The 27,157-nt window shown below is 46.9% G+C and overlaps 2 protein-coding genes across 3 annotated transcripts; both read left to right on the plus strand.

Annotated features, from left to right (window-relative positions):
- The first annotated feature begins 1,244 nt into the window (after window positions 1–1,244).
- On the plus strand, window positions 1,245–4,209 carry TSPO2 (translocator protein 2). 2 transcript variants are annotated; one of them, XM_050786361.1, is made up of 4 exons: window positions 1,245–1,285; window positions 2,700–2,892; window positions 3,281–3,422; window positions 3,664–4,208. In XM_050786361.1, exons 2-4 carry the CDS (start codon window positions 2,720–2,722, stop codon window positions 3,859–3,861), a joined length of 513 nt encoding a protein of 170 aa, XP_050642318.1. In that variant the 5' UTR covers window positions 1,245–1,285; window positions 2,700–2,719; the 3' UTR covers window positions 3,862–4,208. The 2 variants fall into 2 exon arrangements, with proteins under 2 accessions (XP_050642318.1, XP_050642319.1); XM_050786362.1 differs by lacking the exon at window positions 1,245–1,285 and adding an exon at window positions 2,206–2,273 and having other exon boundaries at window positions 3,664–4,209.
- A 9,067-nt stretch (window positions 4,210–13,276) lies between these two features.
- Window positions 13,277–25,348, plus strand: APOBEC2 (apolipoprotein B mRNA editing enzyme catalytic subunit 2). The gene is made up of 3 exons (XM_050789498.1): window positions 13,277–13,560; window positions 21,282–21,846; window positions 24,558–25,348. The coding sequence occupies exons 1-2, from the start codon at window positions 13,430–13,432 to the stop codon at window positions 21,823–21,825; spliced, it is 675 nt and encodes a 224-aa protein (XP_050645455.1). The 5' UTR covers window positions 13,277–13,429; the 3' UTR covers window positions 21,826–21,846; window positions 24,558–25,348.
- The last annotated feature ends 1,809 nt before the right edge of the window (window positions 25,349–27,157 follow it).

Here is a 27,157-nt window from a genome sequence, read left to right on the forward strand (position 1 = left end):
TAATATTAGGCAAGCTACTTAATTTCTCTGAGCCTCAATTCCCTTGTCTGTCAAATGCAGATAAGAATATCTACCTCGTGTGAGATAATAATTGTCATTATTGAGCTAATAAATGTAAAATGCCCACCACTGAATGGGTGGTCAATAGATGGTAACTGTTATCACCAGGGTCTGGCCTCCTGCAGTTGAGGAGGCGTGGTGAACGCCCCTAGGCCACTAGTTATCATCTCCCGTAGAAAATAAGTAACTTCCTCTGCTTTTGTCTCAGTTAATAATTCTCTAGCCTCTTGTCTCTGACTGCAATCCCCTCCCCTCTGCTTCCTTCCCTGGTGGAGGTGAGAGGGTGGAATAAACCTCCCACAGGAGCCCAGTACCCCAAAGTGCAGACATGTATCAAAGGAATGGGTAGAGAGCAGGCAACCTGGGAAGCAGACCTCATGCCTAAAGACAAGCCAGGAAGGGTGGTCAGAACTTTGAGAGGGAACGAAGGGAGTGGGGTAGGGGTGTTCGTCTTTAACAAAGCTCTGTTTGAGTCACACAGGAGGCTGGACTTTGCCAACAGATAGGGACACTCTTCCCTACCCCTCTTTAGGGAGGCTGGGAGGCAGGACTTTCTGCCAGGGCGCCAGGTCACTCCTCCCTGACTCCCCACCCACCTCCACTTGTCAGCTCCCTTCTCCTCTGAGTCATAAAGTCCTAGGGGTTTGTGAAAGATCTGTCGAGCTAGGGTTATAAGCCAGGAAGGTCATGCCAACCAGGAGGCTATAACCGGGGGCTGTGTTCATGGATTATGAACTCACTTCCAAAGCTGGTGCTTGCCACTCTTGGGGACAATCCCAATTATAAGGAGGCTCCTGGAGAAATCTGAAGGCTCATACCACTCACTCCCATGGCCACAGAGCTGTTTCATGGGATGCAGAGACCACAGGCATCAATAGCATTATAACTGGGGGCTGGGCTGTCACAGTAGGGCCAGGTCTCTCAGTGTCAAACCCTCACCACAAACCCTCAAACATTCCATCAAGGGGTAGCCTCCAGAGGCCAGGCACCAAGGAGAGTCTAGTAGGCCAGGGGGCTCCTCCTGAGAGGAACTCTTTGGGGCCATGAAACAGCAACTTGGACTTCCCAGCCAGTGTCACCACCCTTCTCATCTGAGAAAAGCAGACCAGCTGGGAGCACCACTCCACCCTCCTCCCAGCCCCACCTTCTTCCCAGCCCCACCCTCCTCTGCCTTCCACACATCATATGTCGTCAGGCCCCCCACCAGGAAGGTGTGCTGCCAGAGGTAAGGGGAGCACAGGCCTGGGAACGAGGAGGTACTGGGAGAGGCAGGTGTCAGGAGAAAAGAGGATGGGGCCAAGGAGGGGCAGGGAGGGGGCCTCCACCACTGGACAGAAATGTAGAAAAACAGGAAGGCAGAAGATGAGCAAGTGGACAGTGAGGAGCAGAGAAAGACAAGTAGAAATATGCACAGGCGGGCACGCTGCTCAGCTGTGTCCCAGATCCTCCAGGACCAGTGTCCTCGACCCTTGACAGAAAAGGATGGATTAGGGCCGGGCACAGTGGCTCACGCCTGTAATCCCAGCACTTTGGGAGGCCAAAGTGGGTAAATCACCTGAGGTCAGGAGTTCGAGACCAGCCTGACCAACACGGCAAAACCCCGTCTCTACTAAAAATACAAAATTAGCCAGGCATGGTGATGCACGCCTGTAATCCCAGCTACTAGGGAGGCTGAGACAGGAGAATCACTTGAACTTGGGAGGTGGAGGTTGCAGTGAACCGAGATTGCACCATTGCACTCCAGCCTGGGCAACAAGAATGAAACTCTGTGTCAAAAGGGGCCTTGGTTGTAGGAAGGTCTGTACATTGTCCCGCATGCAAATGACATGCAAAGCAACATGCCAATCAGCATGGCAGCATTTTAATCAAAGACCAGGCAGTTGTTTCCTTGAAAAGTCAGGCCACAAGAAACCTGAACACTTAACCTGAACACTTGTGCTTACATCCTGACACTCTGGGAATGGAAAGACGGAGCAGGAAGCTCATCCCCCCTGGATCCAGGGGTAGAAGAGAGCTAAAGGTTCAGAAAAAGGAATCCACAGTGTCAACAGGCCAAGTTTGAATTTGGGCAGGAGATAAGCCTGGGTGTGCCCCATGAGTGTGCCAGTCTAATATGGTGAGATAAGCCTGGGACAGATGGGCTGCCGTATTTGTGACTAGAAAAGAGCCCCCAGGAATCTCTGGCTCCTGCCTTCAGATTGTGATCTTTCCAGGTTGGTAGATCAGCTTAGGTAGAACAGTTCTCAATGAGGGCCAGCTACACACCTGGCTAAGTGCTGCCCACTGTGGGAGGCAGAAAAGCTGGTCACCCGGGACCTTATCTCCAGGAGTCAGAAGCACTTGGAGGAAGGTCTTTCACTCAGAAGCAGTTACCAGTGCTGGGCAGTGTCCTCCAAGTGCCAGAGGAATGCTGTGGAGAAAAGAAGTCCATGGAAGCCAGGAGATGGGCAACGTGGGGCCTGGGGTTGGAGAGAGCTCAGAGGTACAGGACTGGAGCTGGACCAGGGAGAGAGGAAGGACCTCCATGACTAGACCTCCTCTGAGGGGCTCAGGCCAGGAAATGAGTCAGGTTAGGAGGCAGAGACAGACAAGGAGCCGCAGGGGAAGGCTCATCACTAGCGTGTTCTCTGCCTCCCCAGATTTTGCCTCCTAAAGGTGAATGCAGCTTCAAGGGGCCATCTTTGTGCTCCTGCCCCACCTGGGGCCCATCCTGGTCTGGCTGTTCACTCGTGATCACATGGCTGGTTGGTGTGAGGGCCCGAGGATGCTGTCCTGGTGCCCACTCCACAAAGTCGTATTGCTTGTACAGACAGCCATCTACTCTGTCGTGGGGTGAGTACTTGTTTCTCACACATGGCCCTGGTACCCAGTGGGGTGGGAACAAGTCCCCTGTATCTGAATTACTCCCATATATTGGCCTCCAAAGGCAGGCACTTTGGCTTGCCTCTTATGGTGGGTCCTCCAGAAAGTAAGAAACCCTCTATGCCTGCCTGGGGTTCCAGTTAGCCCTTCTTCCACCCTCTCTAAGTCTCCCAGCCCCTCCCCAACCTCGCTGTGCCCAGCTCCTCCCACCAACTCCCTCCCTAGCCCTTAAATGATGCCTAGACCCATTCGCCCCCATTTCAGCCCACAAGGGTATCCAAGAGTCCTTATGCCAGAGAGTCTCCTCCATTCACCGTGGAACCTCCCATTGAATGATTTTGCCACCATCTCTCCACAGCTATGCCTCCTACCTGGTGTGGAAGGACCTGGGAGGGGGCTTGGGGTGGCCCCTGGCCCTGCCTCTTGGCCTCTATGCTGTTCAGCTCACCATCAGCTGGGCTGTCCTGGTTCTCTTTTTCACAGTCCACAACCCTGGTCTGGTAAGGCACACGGGGATCAGTAGCAGAAGTAATGTGGGAGAGGGTGAAACCACCTGGCCCCAGAAGCACATAATTTGGCAGAGCAATTGAGTGCAGGCAGGTAATGGATGGGCAGACTTCTCTGCACTTCCATGGTGTGCACAGAGCCCCAGGGACTTAGCTTGTGGCTGGGCTGGGCACTGCAGAAAGGTGGAGGTGCTGGTTCTTGGGCGGCCAGCTGACCCCCGGCCCCTGTGCCCAGGCCCTGCTGCACCTGCTGCTGCTGTATGGGCTGGTGGTGAGCACAGCACTGATTTGGCATCCGATCAACAAACTGGCTGCCCTGCTACTGCTGCCCTACCTAGCCTGGCTCACCGTGACTTCAGCCCTCACCTACCACCTGTGGAGGGACAGCCTTTGTCCAGTGCACCAGCCTCAACCCACGGAGAAGAGCGACTGAGGCCTTAGGGCACGGGAGAGGAGGGACGGCCAGGGTGGGGAGGAAGAGTCTGCAAGCAGGGCTGTGGAGCTAGGGTTCACCCCAATGGGACCACCCTCCTGGGTTCCCTGGTGCCGTTTTTCCTTAGAAATCAAAGAAATGGGAGAGAGGGGGGAAAGCGATTTCACACTTAAATAATAAAATCCTATTAGTAACTCTGAAGGTATGATGTGAAGTGTGTATTTGAATGCATAATATGATGCCTAGGGCGGCAGAGTGGGATGGAAGCTTCTGGACCTGTGTGTGAGTGTGTGTGCGTGAATGAATGTGTGAAGGCCCATGGGGGAGGGGTGGGCACACCAGCTCACCTCCACTCACATGCCTCCCCACCTGGCATAAAGATTCAGCACTCAGATGTTTAATTGCCTGAAAAACAAAAGGCTTTTAAACTGACAAAAAAGCCAAAACAGAAAAATACACTTTATAAAAAGGGTACTAGAGGGCCAGGCACTGTGGCTCATGCCTGTAATCCCAGCACTGTGGGAGGCCAAGGCAGGTGGATCACGAGGTCAGGAGTTCGAGACCAGCCTGGCCAACATGGTAAAACCCTGTCTCTAAAAACACAAAAATTAGCTGGGCACAGTGGTGCGCACCAGTAGTCCCAGCTCCTCAAGAGGCTGAGGCAGGAGATTCACTTGAACCCGGGGAAGCGGAGGTTGCAGTGAGCCTAGATCATGCCAATGCACTCCAGCCTGGGCGACAGAGTGAGATTCCATCTCAAAAAAAAGTGGGGATACTAATTATACATGTTAAGGTTATATAGTATATATTATACATTAATTTATATATCAGATTTATGATGCAGTATCTCGTTATAACATATACTATCGTTATATGATATATATGTGATGCATCTCTGATAAATAAGATTATAGACCTTCTTTTTTGCTTTCATATATTCCTATGCTTTCTTTATTTTACATCAATTAATCACTATTAGAATAAGGCAAAGAACATTGAAAAAAAAAAGAGATTATGCCTCGGAGTGCTGACAGGTGAATTCATAAGAGCTTCTTATTCAGCCTTCTATCTTGCTTCTCTTTTTCTAAACCTTCTTAGTGGCTTTTTCATTTTTGTCTCCTCCCTTCTCTGATTTTCTTCTGTCCTTGTTTCAAAGCCCTGATGGTGGCAAGGAGTGACTGCCCCTGAGTATGCCTCCTCAAATCTTTAACAAGGTCAGCTGGAAGACCCAGACACCTTGCAGTAGGGGGTCTCCACCTGCTGCATGATGGGATCACCAGCAGTGTTTAAAACTCCTCATCAGCCTCTCCAGGGAGGAGGCCTGAGCATCAACATTTTTAAAACGTCCTGAGACCTCCCCAGGTGCAGCCAAGGCTAAGAACCACAGCTGTTTGGAGCTTCTTAAAAAATGCATATTCCTCAGACCCCACTCAAGACCCATAAATGAGAACATTGTGGGTGGGCTCTTGGCATCTTTAGATTTAAAACCTCCTGAGCACTTCTGTCAGCTGCTAGCTAGTTTGAGTGCTTTGGGCACAGATCATGTATCAGGGCCCGTTTAGCCTTGACAATCTGAGGTTTCGTGAGCTGAGTTTTAGAGCTGAAACAAACTGTGTGCTCTCAGGTGAGAAGCCAGCAGGGCAGCATAATTTGAGAAGGGGAGTGGCTCTTTCCAGAGCTCACCCAAGAGAGGGAGTCTGCAGCCTCCCCTCCTCCACCAAGGGCATGCTCAGCCCAGTGGGTCAGGTCACGGGCATCCCAGGACACAGTGTCCCACCCACCTTTGTATCTCCAGCCCCAGGGCAGGGCAGAGCACAGAGTAGGTGCTTGTATGTTTTTATTTGTTGATTAATTTAATGAATACATGAACACATTGTCATACTTCAAAAACAAATGCTGACCAGCACCCTGCCGCCACCCCTACCCCCACCCCTACTCTGGAACAACTGAAAAAAGAATGGAAAGGCTTAAATCATTTTGGAAACTCCTGGTTCTAATGTGCAACCAAACTGAGATCCGTTGCTGCAGGACACTGCTTCTCAAAATGTGCCCCAGAGACCTCCTGAGACACTTGTTGGGACTCCAGACCCATGAAATCAGATCATCTTGGGGAGTGAGAGCAATAGGGCATGGTGATTTGCAGTTCTGGTCGTGGAGTCAGACCAACCTGGGGTTGGATACTGACTCTGTTATCTATTAACTGGTAACCTGGTGCAACTTTTAGCTATAAATACTGATTGACAGAGGAGAGGCTAGGAACCCACAATACATGGGTTCTTACCCCAGCTCTACTACCATTGTGTGATCTTGGCAAGTGGGTACTCCAGACTTTATCTTCCATTACCATTACTATCATCTCATAATAATATATGCATTGTAATATTTGCTACCAATTTTATTCATTACCAGCTAATTCTAGAAGTTAGGCGGAACCTCCATAAAGATGTACGATGCCTATGGTATTACTTTGACCTCCCCAAGGCAAGCTGGAACCACTAACCCATGCCTCTAGCTTTGGACTTAGCCCTAGAAGAAAGCTTAATTTGGGCAGTGTCCCAAGCCCTGGGCTGGCATGACTGCCTGATACAGCATGAGCCAAGCTAAAGAGATTTTTGGCCATGTGCAGAAACTCAGCATGAAAGGGCAGAATCCCAGCTCCAAACTCTTATCCTCTGACTCCAAAGTTGTCCTTAAAATCCCCCTCTGCCCTAGTTCCTTGGTTCCTGGGTGAAGGGAGCCTCTAATCCCACAGTCTCCCAACCTTCCTGGGACTCTTGTCTTTCCCCTTACCCACTTCCCAGTTCAGAGCCCAGCCTAGTGGACACCTGCCTTTGGCCCTCCTGTTACTTAAGAGCTGTGCCTAAACAGACTTGGAGCTGCCTCTTCTCTTTGCAAGTGTGTCCCAGGATTCCACCATTCAGATTGTGTGCACATTTTTGTTCTGAGGCAGTATTTTTCCATTTGCCTCTGATTTGGTGAGTCGGAGAGAGACAAGATCATAAGGCTCTGCAGATCTCCCATCCAGTGGCTGCAGAGCTACTAGGTAAAACAGCAGATCCAGGAGGTGTCATATCTCATTCTTTTGTATCCTAGTCCATCCTTTCCTCCTCTAAACCTTCACTCTTCCTTCACTCTTCCTCACTTTGCCAATTTCTGCAGAATGGAGACATAGAGGGGCTAGGTGAGATGGCAGACTAGTAGGTGTATGCCCAGTGGACAAAGGTTGGTCAGCTGGGCTAGGAACGGGGCAGAGTGCAGGATGTATTTATTCTGCACATCTCTGGCCCCTCCTACCTACAGGCAGGTAGAGCTGCTTCATAGGAGAAGCCTGGAGGCCCCTGAATGTTGTCAGTCCTGGGCCAGGGCTCCAAAGTCTCTTTTCTTTTGTGAACGGCCACCATCTGCTCTATCTCTTGGGGTTCCCCTGTACCCCAAGCCCAGTTTCAGAGTCTTCCCAGAGGGCCCCTTTCTTGTAGTTCCAGAACACAAGCACACAATCCTTTGAAGGATTTTACCGCTGATTCTCATCAGCAGCTCACAAGGTACTCAGTCCAAAGCCCATCTTTGCTGAGAACTTCCTCAGATCTCCACCTGCCTCTTCTATCCTCAGGTAGAGCCCACCAAAACATTTACCCACCTCCCAGACTCCTTCTCCCCCCACCCCTACAAAGTCGAGGACACGCCATACATTTAGGCTCTTCTTCTGATATGGAAGCCAGGGGAAGCTATCCCTGGTCATACCAGGGCCTCGGTCATATTCATCAGGGCCTCATTTATCCCTTTCCAAGGTCCCATGGCCCACACAGAGATTATCTGCTAAGAGAAGCACCAGAAAATCCCCCTAGCTCTTCCACTTGCACCTACTCCAACACATTTCTCATCTTAAGGGCTGAAATTCTCCTCTCAAAAGTTGACTGTAGTTTGTCACCTCCTCCCAGTAGGTTCTTTGGCCTTGCAAACACCCCTTCAAAGAGGAATACTATATATATTTTTTTTTTTTTGAATCTCGCTCTGTTTTTTTTTTTTTTTTTTTTTTTTTTTTTTTTTGAGTCTCACTCTGTCGCCCAGGCTGGAGTGCAGTGGCCGGATCTCAGCTCACTGCAAACTCCGCCTCCCAGGTTTACGCCATTCTCCTGCCTCAGCCTCCCGAGTAGCTAGGACTACAGGCGCCCGCCACCTCGCCCGGCTAGTTTTTTGTATTTTTTTAGTAGAGACGGGGTTTCACCATGTTAGCCAGGATGGTCTCGATCTCCTGACCTCGTGATCTGCCCGTCTCGGCCTCCCAAAATGCTGGGATTACAGGCTTGAGCCACCGCGCCAAAGAGGAATACTATTAGTCACCTTAATGTCCATGATCCTTATCAGATCACTTTCTTCAAAGACTGAAAGTGCCAGCCGCAGTAGCTGGGCAGTGCCAGGAGTAGCTACTGGAATGGAAACCATGGTGACCAGGACTAAAGTCCCAGGAGTCACCATTTTACCCAGGGTGGCGTGTCCCACATGGCAAGGCAAGGATTGTGTCCTGTACAGAAGACTGTAAACACTGCCCTGCCCTGTGATTCTGGTGCCTTCTCCAATCCCAGCCTCAGACTCTGGGAGACCCTTGGCCCCCTCCCCTCTTCACTGGCCAAGGCTGCTCAAAGCCCTGGACACCTCGTGTTTATATCAACGGAGCCGTTGCTAGAGGAAGCAGCCTCCTGCCCTCCAGAGGGGTGTCTGGTGCCCGAGTCCTGTTGTTTGTGTACCTTGTCTCAGTAGTGACCGGAGGGGCAGGCACGCCTGGGCTGGGTCTCTGGGGCAACGCACTGTTGGGGTCCCAGCTGTCCCTGCACATAAAGCACCAACTCCATCAATGCACCCCTGAGGTATCCTCTTTCAGGGAGTGAGAATTTAAACCTTCCTCTGGTGAGGCTTCTATTTTCCACCAGCCCCCCTCCTGGCCTCTCTGCTCCCTTCCCAGTGAGGGCAGCTCCATGTCCGGCCAAGATCCAAGGAACAACCGTGCCTGACCCTGTCTTCTCCTTCTCAACCACCTCCTGGAATCTCTGAATGTTTTCTGAAATGACCGTGGGAAATGGGACAGGGAGAGGCATGCTGCAGTGTATCCCAGGCCTAACCCAGCTCCTTCCAGCCACTGCCATCCCAACAAGAAGGGGGCAAGGACCAGCAGAGACAGGATGGGAGGATTCCAATTTTGGTTTCCATCCCCAGATACTAGCTGTCTGGTGTCTCTTAACCTGTACCCCCACCACACAGAGATACATACACACACACACACACACACACACACACACACACCCCTTCATGTACCAATTACTTCCTAGAGTCTGTTCTTCCTGCAAGAACTCCTTCTCAGCCCCTTCAACTCCCACTGGTCTCTGTCCTTCCCTTCTCCCAGAGCTGGGCCTCAGGGGTGCTGGCAGCAGTTGAGACTGAATGGTGAAGAAGGTAAAACATGACTCTGGAAGCACATGGCTCTGCCCTCTCTAGCTGCATCACTTTGGGCAAGTCACTTAACCTCTCTGGTCTCAATTTCCTCACCAGAAAAATCAGGATAATAATAGTACCTACCCCAAACATCCTTGTGAGGAATAAATGAGTTAACCTACATAATATTTTAGGGCAATGTCAGGATGTCAGCTCTCCTTGTTACTAAATTCCAGGGAATATGACACAGTAGGAGAAGCATGGAACTTGGGAGCTGACAGATTTGGGTTCAAATCCCAGCACCCCACTGACTCCACATGTGACCTTGAATGAAATACCTTACTGCCCAGTATCCTCCTGTGCAGGAGGGGGACTATTGATAGAACCTGACCCAACAGGGTTAACACTGGGGATGGGGTGTGCGAGTCCTAAAGAGTATAGTGGCAGCTGTAGGGAGAGGAGTCAAGCTCCTGGCATCTGATCCCCCAGATTAGTTGTTGCACTCTGGGGTGAGCAGGGTAAACTGGTATGACTTGGAAAGGAGAGCCAGAGACCAGCCAGGAATTCAGGCCCCCAGGAGGTGCCATAAATAGCCAGAGCAGATCAGAGGGCCTCCAGGGATGGCAGGTTGGGAGACGAGGAAGGCTCAAAGAAGCAGTGAAAAAGGAAGCTGTCAGTCATCAGTCTGGGGGCAGACCGAGGGCCCTCTCCCAAAGGTCAAAGGGAAAATTGTAAGATAGAAGAAAGGGGTCAACTCTTAAGAAAGGACCAGGCTGAGACCACCTGTGCACCATTCACTCTGAGCTGTTGAGAGAGGCAGGAAATTCTCACCACACCATTCACCTGTGGTCTTCACAAGCCCACTCTGCGCCCTATTTTCTGCTTTTTGACCATTTGGAAATAGAAATCAATAGCACAGCCTGTGTCACAGATGGGAGAGCCCAGGCTCAGAGATGTCAAGTGATTTGTCCAAGATCACACAGTGAATCAGGGGCTAAGATGGGGATATGAACACAGAATATTTTTTGCCTCCTAATCCAGGGTTATACATGACAGCCAAAATAGAAGGCCCTGTCCTCAGGAAGGAAGTCTTTCTTGCAGGAGAACAGTGAACTGAAAGGATCCATCCTCCTTGCTTTCTTCCCCAAGACATTTTACTCTTCCTCCGTTTTACTCTTCCTCCGTTGATCCAGGCATATCACCGTAGCTGGGCCTGGGAAGTGGGAGACGGATGCACATTTATAATGCTTCAGAGATGTTTTATCAAAGGTAGCTGTGTGCAGCCCTGGGACTAGGCTGAACTTGGGCTCCAAAGACCTGAACTCGAAGCCCGTGTGATCTTACACAAATCACTTCACCTTTCTCAGCCACAAGTCCCTAACTTGCAAAATGAGGTCCATAATTCACACCCATGTGAGACTGGTGTAAGGACTAAATGAGATAATGCATGCTTGAGTGCTTGATTAATGCCCCAAATATGATAAAAGCTGGGAGCCCCTGGTGAGGCAGCACCTTATTCATCTCTGTACTCTTGGTATTTACCACAGCACCTGGAACATAGGAACCTCTGATAAATGTTGACTGAACAAGAAAATGAAGTAAACTCTTTGCATTTAAACGTGGGATGTTTGTGTCATAACACATTCTTTGCAGTTTATCAGCTGCCACTGTCTTTTTATTGTGGACACAGGAACTATTACCTCTACTCTGTGCTTTATTCTCCTGGAAAAATGTTTGAAAAAATAAGATGTGGATAAAAATGCTTTCAGTGGCCGGGCGCGGTGGCTCATGCCGCCCAGCACTTTGGGAAGCCGAGTCAGGCAGATCACGAGGTCAGGAGATGGAGACCATCCTGGCCAACACGGTGAAACCCTGTTTCTACTAAAATCACAAAAATCAGCCGGGCGTGGTGGCACGCACCAGTAGTCCCAGCTACTTGGGAGGCTGAGGCAGGAGAATCACTTGAACCCGGGAGGCGGAGGTTGCAGTGAGCCAAGATCGTGCCATTGCATTCCAGTCTGGCGACAAAGTGAGACTCCATCTCAAAAAAAAAAAAAAAAAAAAAAAAAAAAAGCTTTTAGTAGTAAATCCAAAAGGTAGGGGACCATATAATTTATTGTTCACAGCGGGACACCTTTGGGAGTAAAGGGGTGCTATTAGTAATTATGTCTGGACAACAGGAAGAAACCATGAGCATCCTGGCAAACAAAATGCTGGGCATCACACTAACGGAGCACTCTGCTGCTCACTCTCTGGAGGAGGGAGCCCAAATCTTCCAAGCCATCTTGACTCCTCTGCTCTAGTCAGACCCTCTAAAGGGTGCCCTACCCTCTCATCTCCACCAGCCAAACCCATTTGGAGCTATTTTCAGATCCACTCCCCAGTGTTCTTGGGTTCCTCATTTTCAACCTACAAGTGACCCCGACCCCTTCCTTCTGCTTCCCTGAGAATGGCCTAGAGTGTTTGCACTGCTCTAAACACAAAGACTTTTGCCCCTGCTAAGTACCCATCATGAGAGCTGCAAAAATCATCTAACCATTCTCTGCTGCTGTTCCAGCTCAGGGTCTTTTCTAGGAGACCCCATCATCTCTCTCCGGCCTCAGTAGGTTTCTCATTGGTCCCCTGCCTCTGCTCTTCCCAAGTGCTCAGACCACCTGTCTCATCTGTTCAGAGACAAAGGCTTCCCACCTCACTCAGAGAAAAAGCAAGGTACTTATGACAGCCCATAAGGCCCCAGTCCCTTTTACCCTTGTTATCTCTTTGGTTTGATCTCTTAGAACTCTCCAGTCACCCAGATGTCCTCACTAGTTCCTCAAACACCCCAGGAATGCTCCCTTCTCAGAGCCTTTGCTCACGTTGTTCCCTTCCTTGGAACGCTTTCCTCTTATATATCCAAATGATTAGTTCGTCACACCTTCTTCAATTGTCTCCTTTTCAAAGTCTTTCACCCTGGCCATCCTATAAGGATGTAACCCCACCTCTTAGCACTTCCTGTTTCCATTTCCTGTCTTTTCTCCTTGGCACTTATCAGCACCAAATAGACCATGTATTTTACTTATCTTATTTGTTGTCCAGTCCCTCAAGCTCCACAAATCATCACAGCAGGGATTTTCATTTGCTTTGTTCTTTTGCCATATTCCCAGTACCTGAAACAGCACCTGGCAGAGAGTAGATGCTCAATAAATATTTGTTAAGATGAATAAAAGACTGACTGTGAGGCCACATAGCACAGAGGTTGAATATTTGGCCTGAAGTACAAAGGCCTGCATTTTAATCCTGGCTCTGCACACTTCTGTGAGTCTCAGTTTACCTGTAACGTGGGATAATACACATCTCCTCCCACGGCTGTGGCAAGCATACATCTGATTTCATCTAAACCCCTAAACCCACTGCCTGGCCTATTTCAAAATCTCTGAGCTAAGTAAATGGCAGCTATTGTTACTCAGGGAGGCTCCTGATCGATTTGACATTACATTATGGCTTCGTAATAGGCAAATCAGCACCCGCCACTTTTGAGTCACAAATCACACACTTTCTCCCCAAATTGTCAGTTTTGATCCCACCTCTTCCCGGGCCCCTCCTTTCCTAAGCCCACGTTCCCCCAGAGGAAATGGCCTGGGTCTTTTTGCAGTCATCCCCTTTCACACACATCTCCTCCTGCTTAAATCTCAGAAGGCCACCCTCCTAAATCTCAAGATGCCTGCCCTGGGGCCCCTTCCACACTCTCCCCCAGTGGAGCTAGGGAAGTTGGGTGGGAAACAAAGGGGAGAACATGAGGTGAGCTGAAAGGGAGAGGGAGAGGAGAGCAGGCCAAGCCATACCCACCTGCCAGGTTCCTGTCTTTGCCTACTGATAAATAGGGGATACTAATGGCCAGATTTTCCATTCCCCCACCCCAGCACCCGCCGTCACTCAATTAAAAAAAGATAGAGGGAGAGAGCCTGGGGGAGGGGCAGGAGGCCTTGGCTATAAAGCCTGTGGCTAAGTGGGGAGAGCACGAAGTCTGGCCTGCTGGGTCCTTTTCCCGTCATCCCCAGCCAGATTTAGCTGCTGACAGCTGCTTGGGACTCTGCCGCCAGAGCCTGGCCCAGATCTGCCTGCCTCTCCTTTCTCTCAGTGACTCCTGAGCCACAGACCCTCCATGGCCCAGAAGGAAGAAGCTGCTGCAGCCGCTGAGGCTGCCTCCCAGAATGGGGAGGATCTGGAGAACCTGGACGACCCTGAGAAGCTGAAAGAGCTGATTGAGCTGCCGCCCTTTGAGATTGTCACAGGGTAAGCCTCAGATGTGGGCCAGGGTTCTGCTCCCTGGAAGAGTGCAGGCTTGGGGTAGGCTGTGGAAATTCAGGATGGTATTTTATCAGGCGTCAGGGCCAGCTACAACCCTGCAGCAGTGAGAGTGCACCAGTGGGCACGGCAGGGGTGGTAGGGGACCCAGCAGCAAATTCTCATGGCTTCTTAGGGTGACACCTTGGGCTCTCTAATCAGGGAGAGGTAGGAGGAGCTCCTTGGAGGCAAGAGCCCAGAAAATAAAACCACCCTTCAGGCCTCCTGGTACTGGGACAGCCACCTGCCTCTCTGGGTAGAGGCTTAGTCCTAGGGAGTTTGGTGAGGACAGAGGATGAGACTGGCACATCTATATGTGGCTCCGGTCAAAGCACTCCTTCCCCTCAACTTCTCTCTCTGTTCCTGAGTGGGTCTCTCTACTAGCCATAGGCCTCTAGCCCTTTCATTAGAGCTCCTTCCTGGAGTAGAAGCTCCCAAGACAGGAAAGATAGATCCATCCTTTCCCAAGACTCAGAAGCAGCTTTTTTCTTATTAAATCTATTCTGAGTCTCCTCAGGGGCTGTTCCATAGAGAAACAGGGAAATTACATGCAGACAACGCAGCCCAGGAGCTTATGGACACAGGAGCTGTTCCAACATGTTCAGGCATTGCCTGGAGGAACTGGGACCCAAAGTAAAGGTTCTACAGACTGCGAGGAGGGGGCTGTGTGCAGGGTACCTCTGTCTTTCCCAGATTATGTCATCTCCAAGAAGAAAACTAAGTAGGCTGCTTCCTCTTCCCTTTCTATTCCTGTAGTGGAAGACCCTGCTAAATCCTGAGCAAAGAATAAAGGAATCTATAAGGCCACATTTCCTCCCTGAACCAAACGTTTCCTTCATGGGGTGTCCAGGAATGCCCACAGGCAGAGTGGGTGCGAGACTAAGAGAAGTTTCAGGAAGAAAGGAGGCATGATGCTTTCAAGGGGGAAAGGAAGCCCTGAATGGCAATTTGGACTTGATATTTCAAGCTTGGCAAGTGATTTTCAAGTCAGCCACAGTTTTAGCACTTATAACATGAAGAACCTATACTAGTAAGGTCCCTTCCAGCTCAGATGTTTTCTGATTTCCAAGAGAACCTAAGGGAAAATGCACCCTATTTCCTGAGGCAAGAGTAGCCCCTGAACTTCCATTTGCCCATGCCCACCCAACTAATCTCACCCTCATCCTAGGATTAAGGGAGCAGCTGGGCACAGATTAATATAGACACAGGGAAAGCCTAGGGCAGCCTGGCTACGACAGTCCTCAATTCCAGTGGCTTTCTTATGGAAGGAGAGCCTTTTTCTAACACTCAAGCATGCTGGTACACACTATCCTTAGTCATACACACACGCGTGTGCACACTACACTCTGTGTGGCATTCCAACACAGAGGCAAGGTGGGTCAAGAACAGAATTAGACTGTTTGTTGAGCTAAACATGCTTAGGGGGTCCCAGAGCAATGGATCCTGAAGGGTTAAGTCCACTGACATAACTTCTATTTGTCCAGGGCTTTATAATCACAACATAGTTTCATGAACATGAGACCATTCAACACTCAGCACAAAGGTAGGAGAAGGAGATGTATTATTGCCACTTCACAGAGGGGGAAACTGACACTCAGGGAGATTGAATGATATGTCCAAAACCACAGAACCGGGCACATCTTCTGACTCCCAGCAAAGTATCCTTTCTACTGGTGTCTTATTCATTCTGGGTTCCAGGTTTCCCAGAGCTCCACGTTATCTCCATCTGGGAGGTAGAGAGGATCAGAGGCTTCTTAGGACCCAAGGCTCAGAAAAAGAGGCACAGAAGGGGCAGCGTTCTGAGCATTCTGTGAGCAGTTCAGGTGGGAAGTAGAGCCCTGAGTGTTTCCTGGCCACAAGTAACGGCTGTGGAGAGCTGTCTCCTGGGCTCCTCTGGGTAAACAGATGGCTTAAAATAGCCCAGAGGTGCAGCTGGGTCTGTACAGGGACAGGTTGAGGGAACAGCTTTCCTCTCCTTCCCTCTTGAGATGCATTCACCCCAGGAATCCCTCCTGGAGTCAAGGGGGTCACCAAAGCAGCTCCTTTTCTAGCCTGGTCTCCAATAGTGAAGATCTTTAGTGCTCCTTATATTTGGGCCACAAACTAGCAGAAGAGCAGGTGGCTTTTCAGGAAACAGTCTGACATGAGGAGGGGGTAGCTGGTAGGAAGGAGAGATGCCCAGTTCATGGTTGAATAGGGCATTCAGGATAGAAAGTGGAACTGAGCACATTAACAAAATAACATGGTAGAATGTTCTGGAAAAGGGCCTAGGACTGCCGTAGCGTGCTGAAGCCAGCTCCTGTTGGTTTATAAGTCTCTTCCCAATTCTGCATCCAGTGATATCACCTCGGGAGCTTGAAATCTCCATAATGGGAGTACTTACCTTATGGAAATCAGCAAACTTTAGAAATCAGGGATTCTTCCTTCTATCAGAGAGCTGAGCGTTACACTTACCAGCACACCACTGAAAACCAGAAACCTCTGAAAGTGAGAAGAAGAGCAGTGGAAAATGGATCGAGTTTGGTAATGCTTAAGATGGAGCTCCAAAGGATACAATTTGAGGCCTGGAGAAGGCATCATATGTATCATACATCAATTTCCTTTTTGTTTTTTGGAGATGGGGTATTGCTTCTTGCTCTGTTGCCCAGGATGGAGTGCAGTGGTGCAATCACAGCTCACTGTCGTCTCAACCTCCCGGGCTCAGGTGATCCTCCTGCCTCAGCCTCCTAAGTAGCTAAGACTACAGGTGAATGCTACCACGCCCAGCTAATTTTTGTATTTTTTATAGAGATGGGTTCTCACTGTGTTGCCCAGGCTGGTCTCAAACTCCTGGCTTCAAGCAATCCTCATGCCTCAGCCTCCCAAAGTGCTAGGACTACAGGCATGAGCCACTGTGCCCAGACTAGCTTTGAGTGTCTACTGTTGTCCAAAACCTTAGAAGTTGGATTATTCACTCTTTCAGGTGAGGAAACTAAACCTCAGAGGGATTAAGTCATATGGCCAAAGCTTGTAGATGGAGTAGGATGTGAACCCCAGGACTGTCTGACTCCAAATCATCACACTGCATCCAAAAAACCAGAGAGGATTCTTTTTATATTTACTGAATAGGAGTTGATCATTTACTGCCTGTTTCCCCCGTTGGTATTCAACCTCTACGAGGATAGCACTTTGTCTTTTTCACTGCTTTATCCTTAGCACCAAGCTCCTGATAGGTACTCAATACGTATTTGTTGAATAAATGAATGACCTAATGAATAAGAACCTCTTGTGTGGTTTTTAGGCTCTCTGTCAGACAAGATAGGGAGTGAACTGGGGGAGGGTTTCTTGAGGACAGCAGCTCAGGGTGTATGAAGATCCAGCAGCATGAGGCTTAGGTAAGAATTCCCCTGGCTCATGCCTGCTTCTGGACACAGCATGTTTTAGTGGAGCTCTGGGGCACCAGAGCTGGTTGCTCCCCAGCTTTCCAACCCAGTGAGAAGTGACTGTGACTCTGCCTGGCAACACCCTTGAAGTGAGCTTGGCTTTGTCTCTAGTTATGTTGTGTATGTTTTTACAGAAAGCAGAACCTCCTATCCAAGGGATTATTATGGAACAAAGATAAATGGCACACAGAATGATTCTTCTTCTAACCACTTCTTTAGCTACCAGTAGTTTACTCTGGCCATGTAAGGAACACAGAGAGGCAGTGTCCAGAGGAGAAGGGCGAGATAAGGAGTGAGAGGACTTCGACACCAGTTAACATCAGACACAGCCCTTTACCCTCACCCTGGCCTCTGGAGCATGCTGGGTGGTGTGTCATCAAGAAAAGAAGGCGATCCACTGACTGGCCAACCTGCCTTCCACAGTGGGTTGGGGGCAGGTCAAAGCTCAGGTGTAAAGACCATGCCTCCCAGGGAAAACAGGCAAGTCCAGGGCTTCCCTTGGGCAAAATCCCATCCAGTCCCACAATCCGGAGCTCCCTTCTCAGCTCTAGGGAGTCAGGCTGCTAGAACGCTCTGCTCCTGCTCTTACTACTCTTTCTGATTATGTCCACTCCTTGATATCTGCTTGGAAAAGTGCTCTGAGAAAGCAGAAGGCCAATGAAACCAGCAATCCTCCCTCTTTCACGCCAGTCACCAGTAGGTCTAGTGAGGGAAAGCTGAAACAAGTCAACACATAATAACCTGTGAGTAGATTTTTCCACTCATGGATTATTCTAGAGCAAATGTTTAATCTCAGCCCAGCTTCAACTGCCCTCTGGGCTGCTTCCTTTCACAGTATAGATTTATGCTTAAAAAATTCAAATGTTTTGAATGTGAACCTGAGAAAAATGTATTACATTTACTCACATTCCTTCTCCCTCCATCAAGCAGATTATCTTCCCATTTTTTTTTTTTTTTAGATATTTGGACTCTCTGTTTCCTCCCAAGTGAATTGAAATGCCCAGTAGCCTGGGTCTAAGTAGATGAAGTGTGACTGGCCTTGTTTGCAGAAAGTATGAGGAAACGGTGCTTAACAAGGTGCTATCAGAGGCTGGGGAGAGGGAATAGAAATCAGGCTGTAGCTTTCTATGCATGAGGAAGTGACTGGATCAGGGAAAGAAATCTACTACCAGCATCTCTCTCCTGACCACCGCCACCACCCCCAGCCCACCACCCCCCCACCCACACACACACACACACACACACACACACACACACACGCGCGCGCACACACACACACACACACACACACCTCTACCGGTAAAATATTTTCTGGGTTAAATGTAAAGGACTATAGTTAAATATGATACTTAGACCTATCATGCTACTTTAAAAAACCTGCTGGTGATTATTTAACAAGTCAGGTGTCATTGTTTACTTCCTTCCACTAGTGGGCATAATAGTGTTAATTTATTCTGTGAGTCTACAAAATTGCCCGAGATGGCCATGTTGTCTAGCTCCCTGTAGAAATTCCAGACCTCTACTACCTCTGTTCTCCTGGTTTTCCCCCAGGACCTAGCTATTTCAGTATGTGAGAGGCCTAAAGAATCTCATCTGACCTTTTTGCTCCTTCTAGAAGACCAAGAAACCCATTCAGAAATCAAGCAAGTTTAGTCTCTGAGCAAGCCCAAGGGAACGACTGGGAACCAAACCTTGCCTGCCTTTCCTTTGCTCCTTGAAAGCACTTCTTTTCCTGAGGCATCTAGTCCAGAAGGCTCTGCTGAGGGACAGAGTAGATTCTAGGGCTGCTCGCCAGAGGGGTCGGAAACAGGTATTTATAGAGATGACCTTTCTTCCTCTCCCTGAGGTTTCAAGTTTCTCTGGGTCTTCTCCTCTTGCCTAGGGAAGAGGAGAAGGGGAAAATGTCAGAGCTTAAGAAGGGCAGAAAGAAACAGTCACCTCACAACCATCCAAGCCAATTTGCAATTGCATGCTGGGCCAAATTCACACTGGCCTAAATTCATACTTTCAGCTGGGCCATACTGAGCAAAGTTGGAGCCATGCTTTTGGGAGCTTCAGAAGGAAAAGAGGGACCACACAGCAACTGCTGTTCAAGCCTCCAAGCTATTTGAGTAGCCATGAATACTTGCAAGGGTTCCACCTGACAATCCATCATATAGGTGGCCCTGGATTAGACTTGGGGAGCGGGGCAAAAGGGCTTGAAGAGCAAGTTTGGGCAGGAAAGGTAAGCTCTGTGCTTCTCAAAAGCAAAAAGGCACTCCAGGAACTGAAGGCAACTGGTAAAGTTCAGGAGTGGTCTGGTGGGGTGAGTACCTTTTGGGAGCACTCACTATAAGTGAACGCCTAACAGGGACTGAGAAGAAGAGCAGGGAAACATCAGGCTATCCATTCTCCTAAAATGTTAAGTAAACAATAAACACCTCCAACTAGGGACAGAGGGGCTTAGAGAGCTAAGTATAGTACCTAAAGGAATCCTGGGGCTGGGTCCTCAAACACATCCATCTCCACAGTGGAAAACGAACCTGACAGCAAGGGACATGGAAACTTGGGTGGTGGACACATTTTGGTGATGGGCGGGGGTGAGGGAATCCTGCAGGGAAATAAGTCAAGTTTACTCATATCTTTGGCATCTGCTGCTTATCCCTAGGCAGCCAAGGCCCTGGGATACCAGGGATTCCCCTGCAGCCCAAGGAGTCTGGTGACTTCTTTGCGTAAAGAGAAGAGGTGGAGATAGGCAATAGTAGAATCAATGGTGCCATAGCTATCTCTTGGGGTAGCCAGAGAGATTACATTTTTAAAAAGGAAAACATTGAGTCTTTCTAGCTGGTACTCATCTCCTCCTCTCCTGACATTTTTCATCTCTCCTATTAAAACTTCATTTTCTTTGGCCTTCAAACTTGCACAAATCTTGCCTATTTTAGAAAAACACACACATACACATAAAAGTAAAAACAATCTTCAACTTTTTTCTTCTCCTTGTTATTACCAAAATTTTAAGAATTCCTGGCCTTTTCCTGCTATAGTTAAATATGATACTTAGACCTATCATGCTACTTAAACAAATCTGATGGTAGAATGTTCTGGAAAAAAAAAATCCTGCTGTTTTCATTTCCTAACCATCCATCTCCTCCTCAAAGGCACCCACACAATTCATCACCGAGTCTAGTGTCCTAAGACACCTACTGAACTTGTTCAATTTGAGGCTTTTCCTCAGCTTCACACCATATGCCTATTTGCCACCAGAGTAATCTTGCATGGACATCACTTTTATTGTTTTTCTTCTCAAGAACCTGTAACAATTCTCTACTGCCTCCTGAATCAAGGCTATACTTTCGAGAACCTTCATAATACTTCCCCTACTGTACCTATCCAATTTTAGCAGTCTTGTAATGTTCTCAGCTGTTTCATTGACATCTTCTCTGTCCAGCTGCAATCTAGCTGCTAAATTATAAGCATCTGGAGGGCAGACACCAAGTCCTTTAAGATTTTGAAGTGACTCAACACTAAATACAGGCTTAATTATCCCAAGATACCCTTGAGTAGTCTGGCCTCACAGACAAAATTTCTTGGACACTTACCATGTGACAATCCCTTTACCTGAAAGTTAACACAGACTTGAGAAGTAGTCACTAGGAGAGCATGGTATTGCAAGTTTTAGGCCATTTCACGCCAAGATGCAATTTACATGAGTTACAAGGAAGAGAAAAGCAAGCATAAAATGCCTGCAAAATCTTTGTCTTGCTCTGTCTTGAGAAATTTTATATGCTTGCTACTTACCTGGCCACTTATTGAAATCATCCAAAGAGCTTTTTAAAAATACTGATGCTTGGACCAACTCTCCACATGTTCTGATTTAATTGGTTTGGCATGAGGCCCAGGCATTAACATTCTTAGTCTTCTAGGTGATTCTAAGGTATAGGCAGGTTAAAGATTCAATAATTTAGAAATGTAGGGGTGTGTTGTGCTGGAAGAGAGATGGTGGAGACAATGTTTGGAGACTCTTCCTAGTAGGGTGACCAGAATGCACACCTCAATCCAAATTCTCCTCTCCTTCAGAGAGACCCTTTTGGATTTTTTAATACTTTTTTTTTTTTTTTTGGTCACTCATGTTACCACAGGCAAGACCTATTTCTAGTAAGAGTGAATGCATATCTGAAATACTGATCTGGAAGAGCTACCTACTCTAGGCTGGTTCTAGAAACAAGAACTTATTATTCTTTCCTGTCCTTTTGTCTCCTTGACCTACAGAGAACGGCTGCCTGCCAACTTCTTTAAATTCCAGTTCCGGAATGTGGAGTACAGTTCCGGGAGGAACAAGACCTTCCTCTGCTATGTGGTTGAAGCACAGGGCAAGGGGGGCCAAGTGCAGGCATCTCGGGGATACCTAGAGGATGAACATGCGGCTGCCCATGCAGAGGAAGCTTTCTTCAACACCATCCTGCCAGCCTTTGACCCAGCCCTGCGGTACAATGTCACCTGGTATGTGTCCTCCAGCCCCTGTGCAGCGTGCGCTGACCGCATTACCAAAACCCTTAGCAAGACCAAGAACCTGCGTCTGCTCATTCTGGTGGGGCGACTCTTCATGTGGGAGGAGCCGGAGATCCAGGCTGCTCTGAAGAAGCTGAAGGAGGCTGGCTGTAAACTGCGCATCATGAAGCCCCAGGACTTCGAATACGTCTGGCAGAATTTTGTGGAGCAAGAAGAGGGTGAATCCAAGGCCTTTCAGCCCTGGGAAGACGTTCAGGAGAACTTCCTATACTATGAGGAGAAGCTGGCAGACATCCTGAAGTAGGGCAACTGGGCTCGGCCTCACGTGAGTTTTCATGGTGCCATGGCACCATCACTTTATGATGTTAACTCCAGTAGAAGGTGTGAGGTCAGGTAGAATGAGTGATACATCTGATTTTCCTTTGGAAGGGTTTCATTTCTCTGCTTTTGACTGGTTGTAAATATAGTTTAGAACATCATGTCTCTTTACTCTGAATCCCTTTCTAAACTTTTCCCTCCCACACTTCCGTATCAAAGTAACTTTCCCCTAACTTACAATACTCAAGGTTGACAGGAATCCTAAAACTTCCATGAGACAAGATGACCTTCTTTGGTAAGATTAAGATGTGCAAGGACCTGCTACTGAACCACAGCAGAGAAGATACTGAAATCCTCTGAGTATGCCCCCATGTACATGTCAGAGATTACTAACTCTAGACACCTTCTAGATGTCCCACTCCCATATCCACTGGCAATCTTCCATTCCATTTTTCTCTAATGAATGTTTTTCAGTCCTTCAGGGCCAATTTTTTCACTTATGGTAATTTTGAAATTCCCCAAATGTACTGGTATTTAACTTTTTTTTAGCCAGACCTGCTTTCATGTTTTCAAACAAATGGCTACACTTTGAAGGAGACCAATAATTGCTGAGTGAAAATATAATACGAGAACATTTTCCTTATGTTGAGAAGACCTCAGCAGAATTCATGAAGGATGTTGAATGCAGGAATGGGGATAATACAGTAACAAGCTGGTCCATGCAGGAATATTTAAAGAGTTAAAAAAGATGTTTGTAAATTAGGCAGCAGCTCAGAAGTAACCTCTCACAGATATCAAGAGGTGATAGGAGAAAGATTAGCTATTTAAGCAAATAATTAGGACACAATTAAGGCCAATTTGGCCCCTTGCTGAGGGTAAATTAAACTCTAACAGAAACAGGCCAATTACCCTCAGGAAAGAGGGCTAAATGATCCTTTACTATCCTTTTTTGCAGTCTGATGGAGTTTGCACCTACAGAAATGCTATGACTAAGCCCCCCTTGCAAGGTCCCAGTTACTGATCAAAATCTTCCAGTAATAGAGGAGGGGTCCTCACGACACTCTTACCCGACTTTAATTCTGCAACAACTCACATATTACTAAAACATGAAAACAACATGCTTCCATGAAGATAATTTACTTTTGGTCTTTCTCACTCCTAACAACACTTAAGAGAAGATGTCACTTCATAGACACGTTTAGGAAATATCAGTGTTCCAGGGCTTGATGTTGACAGGTGTTTTCTATCAGACATGCGCATGGGCACCTGATCATTCTCAAGCTGAGCATTTGCCAACCCATGAAGATACAACTTTCAGCCATTTCTTTAAAAAAGCAGGACTCAGTCAGTGAAGTCAGTGAGCCTATGGTAGGGTATACTGTGTGGTACTCTGCTCACATAAAATAAGACACTTGGTAGTGGTGAACAGTAGTCAAAACAGATTTCTCAGTGTGCCCTCTGAAAATATAAAATTTAACTTTTAGAATTCCTTGAAGATATTCTTAGTGTATGTACTATCACTGTAATTATAAACCCAACATAGATTCTACAGACTTAACCGGCAGCTTAAAATTTAATCCCAGTATACTTTCCTTTCAAACAGCTTTCAGAGTCAAGGACCCAGCTGCCTAACTAGCAAGTCCTTAGGGCTTTTAAAAATTTTTTTTCAGTGATTTTTTTCTCATTAAAATTAAGCATTTCAAAGAAGATTTAAAATATGTTTAAATTTTGGATTGAGGGTTGTATCTTATACTAATCTAAACAGAAGTAAAAGAAATAAATCACTGAGGAAAAAGTAAATAAGTCAGATTCTTTTTAAATAAAATATTACTAGACATCTTCAATTATAACCCTCCTTCCATTAAATATAACTATATTATCTGGACCCATTAACATGCTTCCCTGTCTTCTATTTGAATTGCTCATGTTTCTGAAGGGAAAGGTTAAGATACACCAAGTTAAAAAAAAAAAAAAAAAAAAAAACTGGCATGAGATACAGTTGTAATCTAAAAGCCCAAAAGAACAACCCTGCTTACTTAAAATAATCTTGAGAAATGAGCATTTGTTAAATAAAGTGTCTTATTTTACACATTTCTTTTTTTTTTTTTTTTTTTTTTTTTTTTTTTGAGACGGAGTCTCGCTCTGTCGCCCAGGCTGGAGTGCAGTGGCGCGATCTCGGCTCACTGCAAGCTCCGCCTCCCGGGTTCACGCCATTCTCCTGCCTCAGCCTCCCGAGTAGCTGGGACTACAGGCGCCCACAACCGCGCCCGGCTAATTTTTTGTATTTTTAGTAGAGATGGGGTTTCACCGTGGTCTCGATCTCCTGACCTTGTGATCCGCCCGCCTCGGCCTCCCAAAGTGCTGGGATTACAGGCGTGAGCCACCGCGCCCGGCTATTTTACACATTTCTTATTTCATCTTTTGTTTTTTTAAAAAAATGACAAAATAGTATTTAATCCTATATTTAGTCAAAAGACCAGAGTTAAAGCAGATCTCTTCTGGGGCTTTTTCTGTGTAAACTACATCAAAACATGAACGAAAGACTGGCTTCTGATTTAGTCAATCCTGGGTAAATCAGAAACCAAAGGAAACTCTGGAGGAGAAATTAAGGGACTTGTTGGGAAGGGCATACTGAAGCCTTAGTTCAAAAAGAAACGAGTCATTGTTGGGGGTCAGCAGGGATCTCAGTAAGACGTTTTGTTTGTTTATTTTACCAAGGTCTTCCTGTTGCCACCAAGAGACAGCAGTGACATGTATAGCCATCTGGGACATGCCTGTCTTCCTAATACCATTTGGAGCTGGACAACATTTGACACCAACCAATCATACTGGACAAGGCCCTTAGAGGACTTGAAATATACTTCTCATGCTGTAATTCATTTAGGCTGTGCCTCTCTCTCTAATGCTGCTCTTGGGAAGGACGAAAGTGACCTGCAAGGAGAGAAATGCAACCATCCATGGGCTCCAGTCAACTATGGGACTGAAGGTCCTAATTGCTCAACCAAGGGGGCTGCTTAACACAAACAGCCTCAGACCCAAGGTTTAGATTTCTGAAATATGCAGTTTATGTTAAGTTGGGTATTTTTTAAAAAAAGAAAAACAGCAACATTAATAAAAGAAGTGGTATGTTTTTCCCGTGGCCAGATTTTTAAGAAACTCGAACATTTGGAAGTTGCCACAGACCAGTGAGCCAGTTCCAGACACGGGGACACCCCAGGCTATGAACCAAGCTGTGGTTAAACCAGGACTTGCCTAGACAATGTAGAATAACTCTCCCATACAGATTTCTTACGACAATCAAATGAAGGCCTTTCCCTTCTCTGAAGGCAAGTAATCTGGCAGAAGGTGGAACAAAAAGCATGAGAAATCTATGGTAGCCACATCCCAAATGCCAGTTAAAAAGCAACTAGCTTCTTTATTAGAGAGGAGCGGGTGAAAAGTAGTAGTTTAATGTTCAGATATACACTCATTTAAAAGTATTCAATACATGATGTTTGATGGTAATGGCAGAATGATGTCAAGTCTCTCTTTTTTTTAAAGGTTTGTTTGAGTCCTATGTGGAAGCAAAAATTCACAGGTGAATTTCTGGGTGTTTGCCAAACTCTAACTAGGTTTCCAGGAATAATGTGTTCACCCTGATTACCAGGACATGCCTCCTTTCCCCAGGCTTCAAGTGTGATAAGTCGTCGGAATTTGACCCAAGACTATTATCAGCAAATGAAGAAGTGCTTTATCACATTCCTGCTGAGTCCCAGAATTCCACTGACAGCCAGTCCTGGATGAGACTAGGTTCTGTTTAAAGAATCAAGGCTCAAACGCCACGGAAAAAAAAAAATAATAATAACCATAATCTCTTTAAAAAAGTAAAGGAAGCCTAGAAAATCCATGTTTTGACTTGTGTTAAGGTTTACAGATGGTACTCAATTTACAATGGTTTGTCTTGCAATTCTTTGACTTTACAACAGTGCAAAAGCCATACACATTCAGTATACTCTTCAACTGAACTCAACTTAAGATGTGGTTACCCAGACATAGCCCTAACATAAGTTGAGGAACATCTGTAATTGCAGAGTTAAGCAAAATACTGTAAGTTTCTTATCCCCCACTCTCATTTTCAATTTTTTGTATTTAGACAATCTCTCCTTCCTTTTTCCCTTCAATTTTATGTGGACAAACGCAGTGCTTCAAGAAAAGCCTCAATCTAAAAGTTTGATAATGAACTTGACCCTCCACTGCCCCTACCCCAACAACATGAAGAATTTGTCTGTTCCACCTAGAAAAACAAAAGTGCAATACTTTTTTGAAACTGTTGCCTCTTATCAGGCTGATTTGTGATAAGAACACAGTCTAAGGTACAAAGATCATATTTAACCAGTACTTTCCTGGTGTTTTAACCAGCCCCTTCTAAAATACAGTTGTTCTTTCTTTTATACCTGGGAAAGCAGCAAGTCCTGTGACAGACCCAAAGTCACTCTAGGGAGAAAATCAATAGCAAGTCTGGCGTTTTAACTCTCAATACCACAGTAAGGGGAAAAAAAGAAAACGTCTAGTTGCCCAAATAGCTCTGATACTGAACCATTGGCTAAATCCATGAACTTTATTTTCCTACCATAAGCACAATAGAGGACTGGTCCTTGCAGCTTTGGAAGAAACGAGGACTAATATTTAGACCCCAGTTGGCTGTACATCCAAATCTTCTATGGAGGTTAAAAACACAAAAGTGGCCATCCCACCCCACCACCAATTTTTTTTTTTTTTTTAAGATACGGTCTTGCTCTGTTGCCCACACTGGAGTGCAGTGGCACAATCACAGCTCAATGCAACTTCAACCTCTGGGGCTCAAGCCATCCTCCCGCCTCAACCTCAACTCAACTACACCTGTAGTTCCAGGTGTGCACCACCACGCCCAGTTAATTTTTAATTTTTTTTTTTTTGTAGAGACAGGGTCTCACTATGTTACCCAGGTTGGTCTCAAATTCCTGGGCTTAAGTCATCCTCCAGTCTCAGCCTCTCAAAGTGCTGGGATGACAGATGTGAGAATTTTTTGAGAGGAAGTGGCCTTTTTAAAGAAGGTTCATAAGGATTTTTGAGAATCACTGATTCATTGGGTCACTACTCTGTGCTAAGAACTCTAACAGGCATTTAACATGTATTATTTCACTTGTTTTCATGATTAAATTCAGACAGGTTCAATCACAGAAACCAAGCAGTGGACAAAAGAGAGGAAAAGTTCACCATGAGGAGATTCTAAAAAACTGCCTTTTGACTTGTCCAGTTTTATCTCTTATTTCTCACTTTGTTTCTCCTCCCACTTGGAC

Source organism: Macaca thibetana, chromosome 4, assembly GCF_024542745.1.
Source record: "Macaca thibetana thibetana isolate TM-01 chromosome 4, ASM2454274v1, whole genome shotgun sequence".
Classification (NCBI taxonomy): domain Eukaryota; kingdom Metazoa; phylum Chordata; class Mammalia; order Primates; family Cercopithecidae; genus Macaca; species Macaca thibetana.

What these genes read in the sequence shown, in the direction of transcription:
- TSPO2 (XM_050786361.1), top strand. Translation starts at nt 2,720, where the DNA reads ATGCAGCTTCAAGGGGCCATCTTTGTGCTCCTGCCCCACCTGGGGCCC. An exon ending in GCCATCTACTCTGTCGTGGG is followed by an intron (nt 2,893 to 3,280) that starts GTGAGTACTTGT and finishes ATCTCTCCACAG; the next exon opens with CTATGCCTCCTACCTGGTGT. An exon ending in CAGTCCACAACCCTGGTCTG is followed by an intron (nt 3,423 to 3,663) that starts GTAAGGCACACG and finishes CCCTGTGCCCAG; the next exon opens with GCCCTGCTGCACCTGCTGCT.
- APOBEC2 (XM_050789498.1), top strand. Translation starts at nt 13,430, where the DNA reads ATGGCCCAGAAGGAAGAAGCTGCTGCAGCCGCTGAGGCTGCCTCCCAG. An exon ending in CCCTTTGAGATTGTCACAGG is followed by an intron (nt 13,561 to 21,281) that starts GTAAGCCTCAGA and finishes CTTGACCTACAG; the next exon opens with AGAACGGCTGCCTGCCAACT.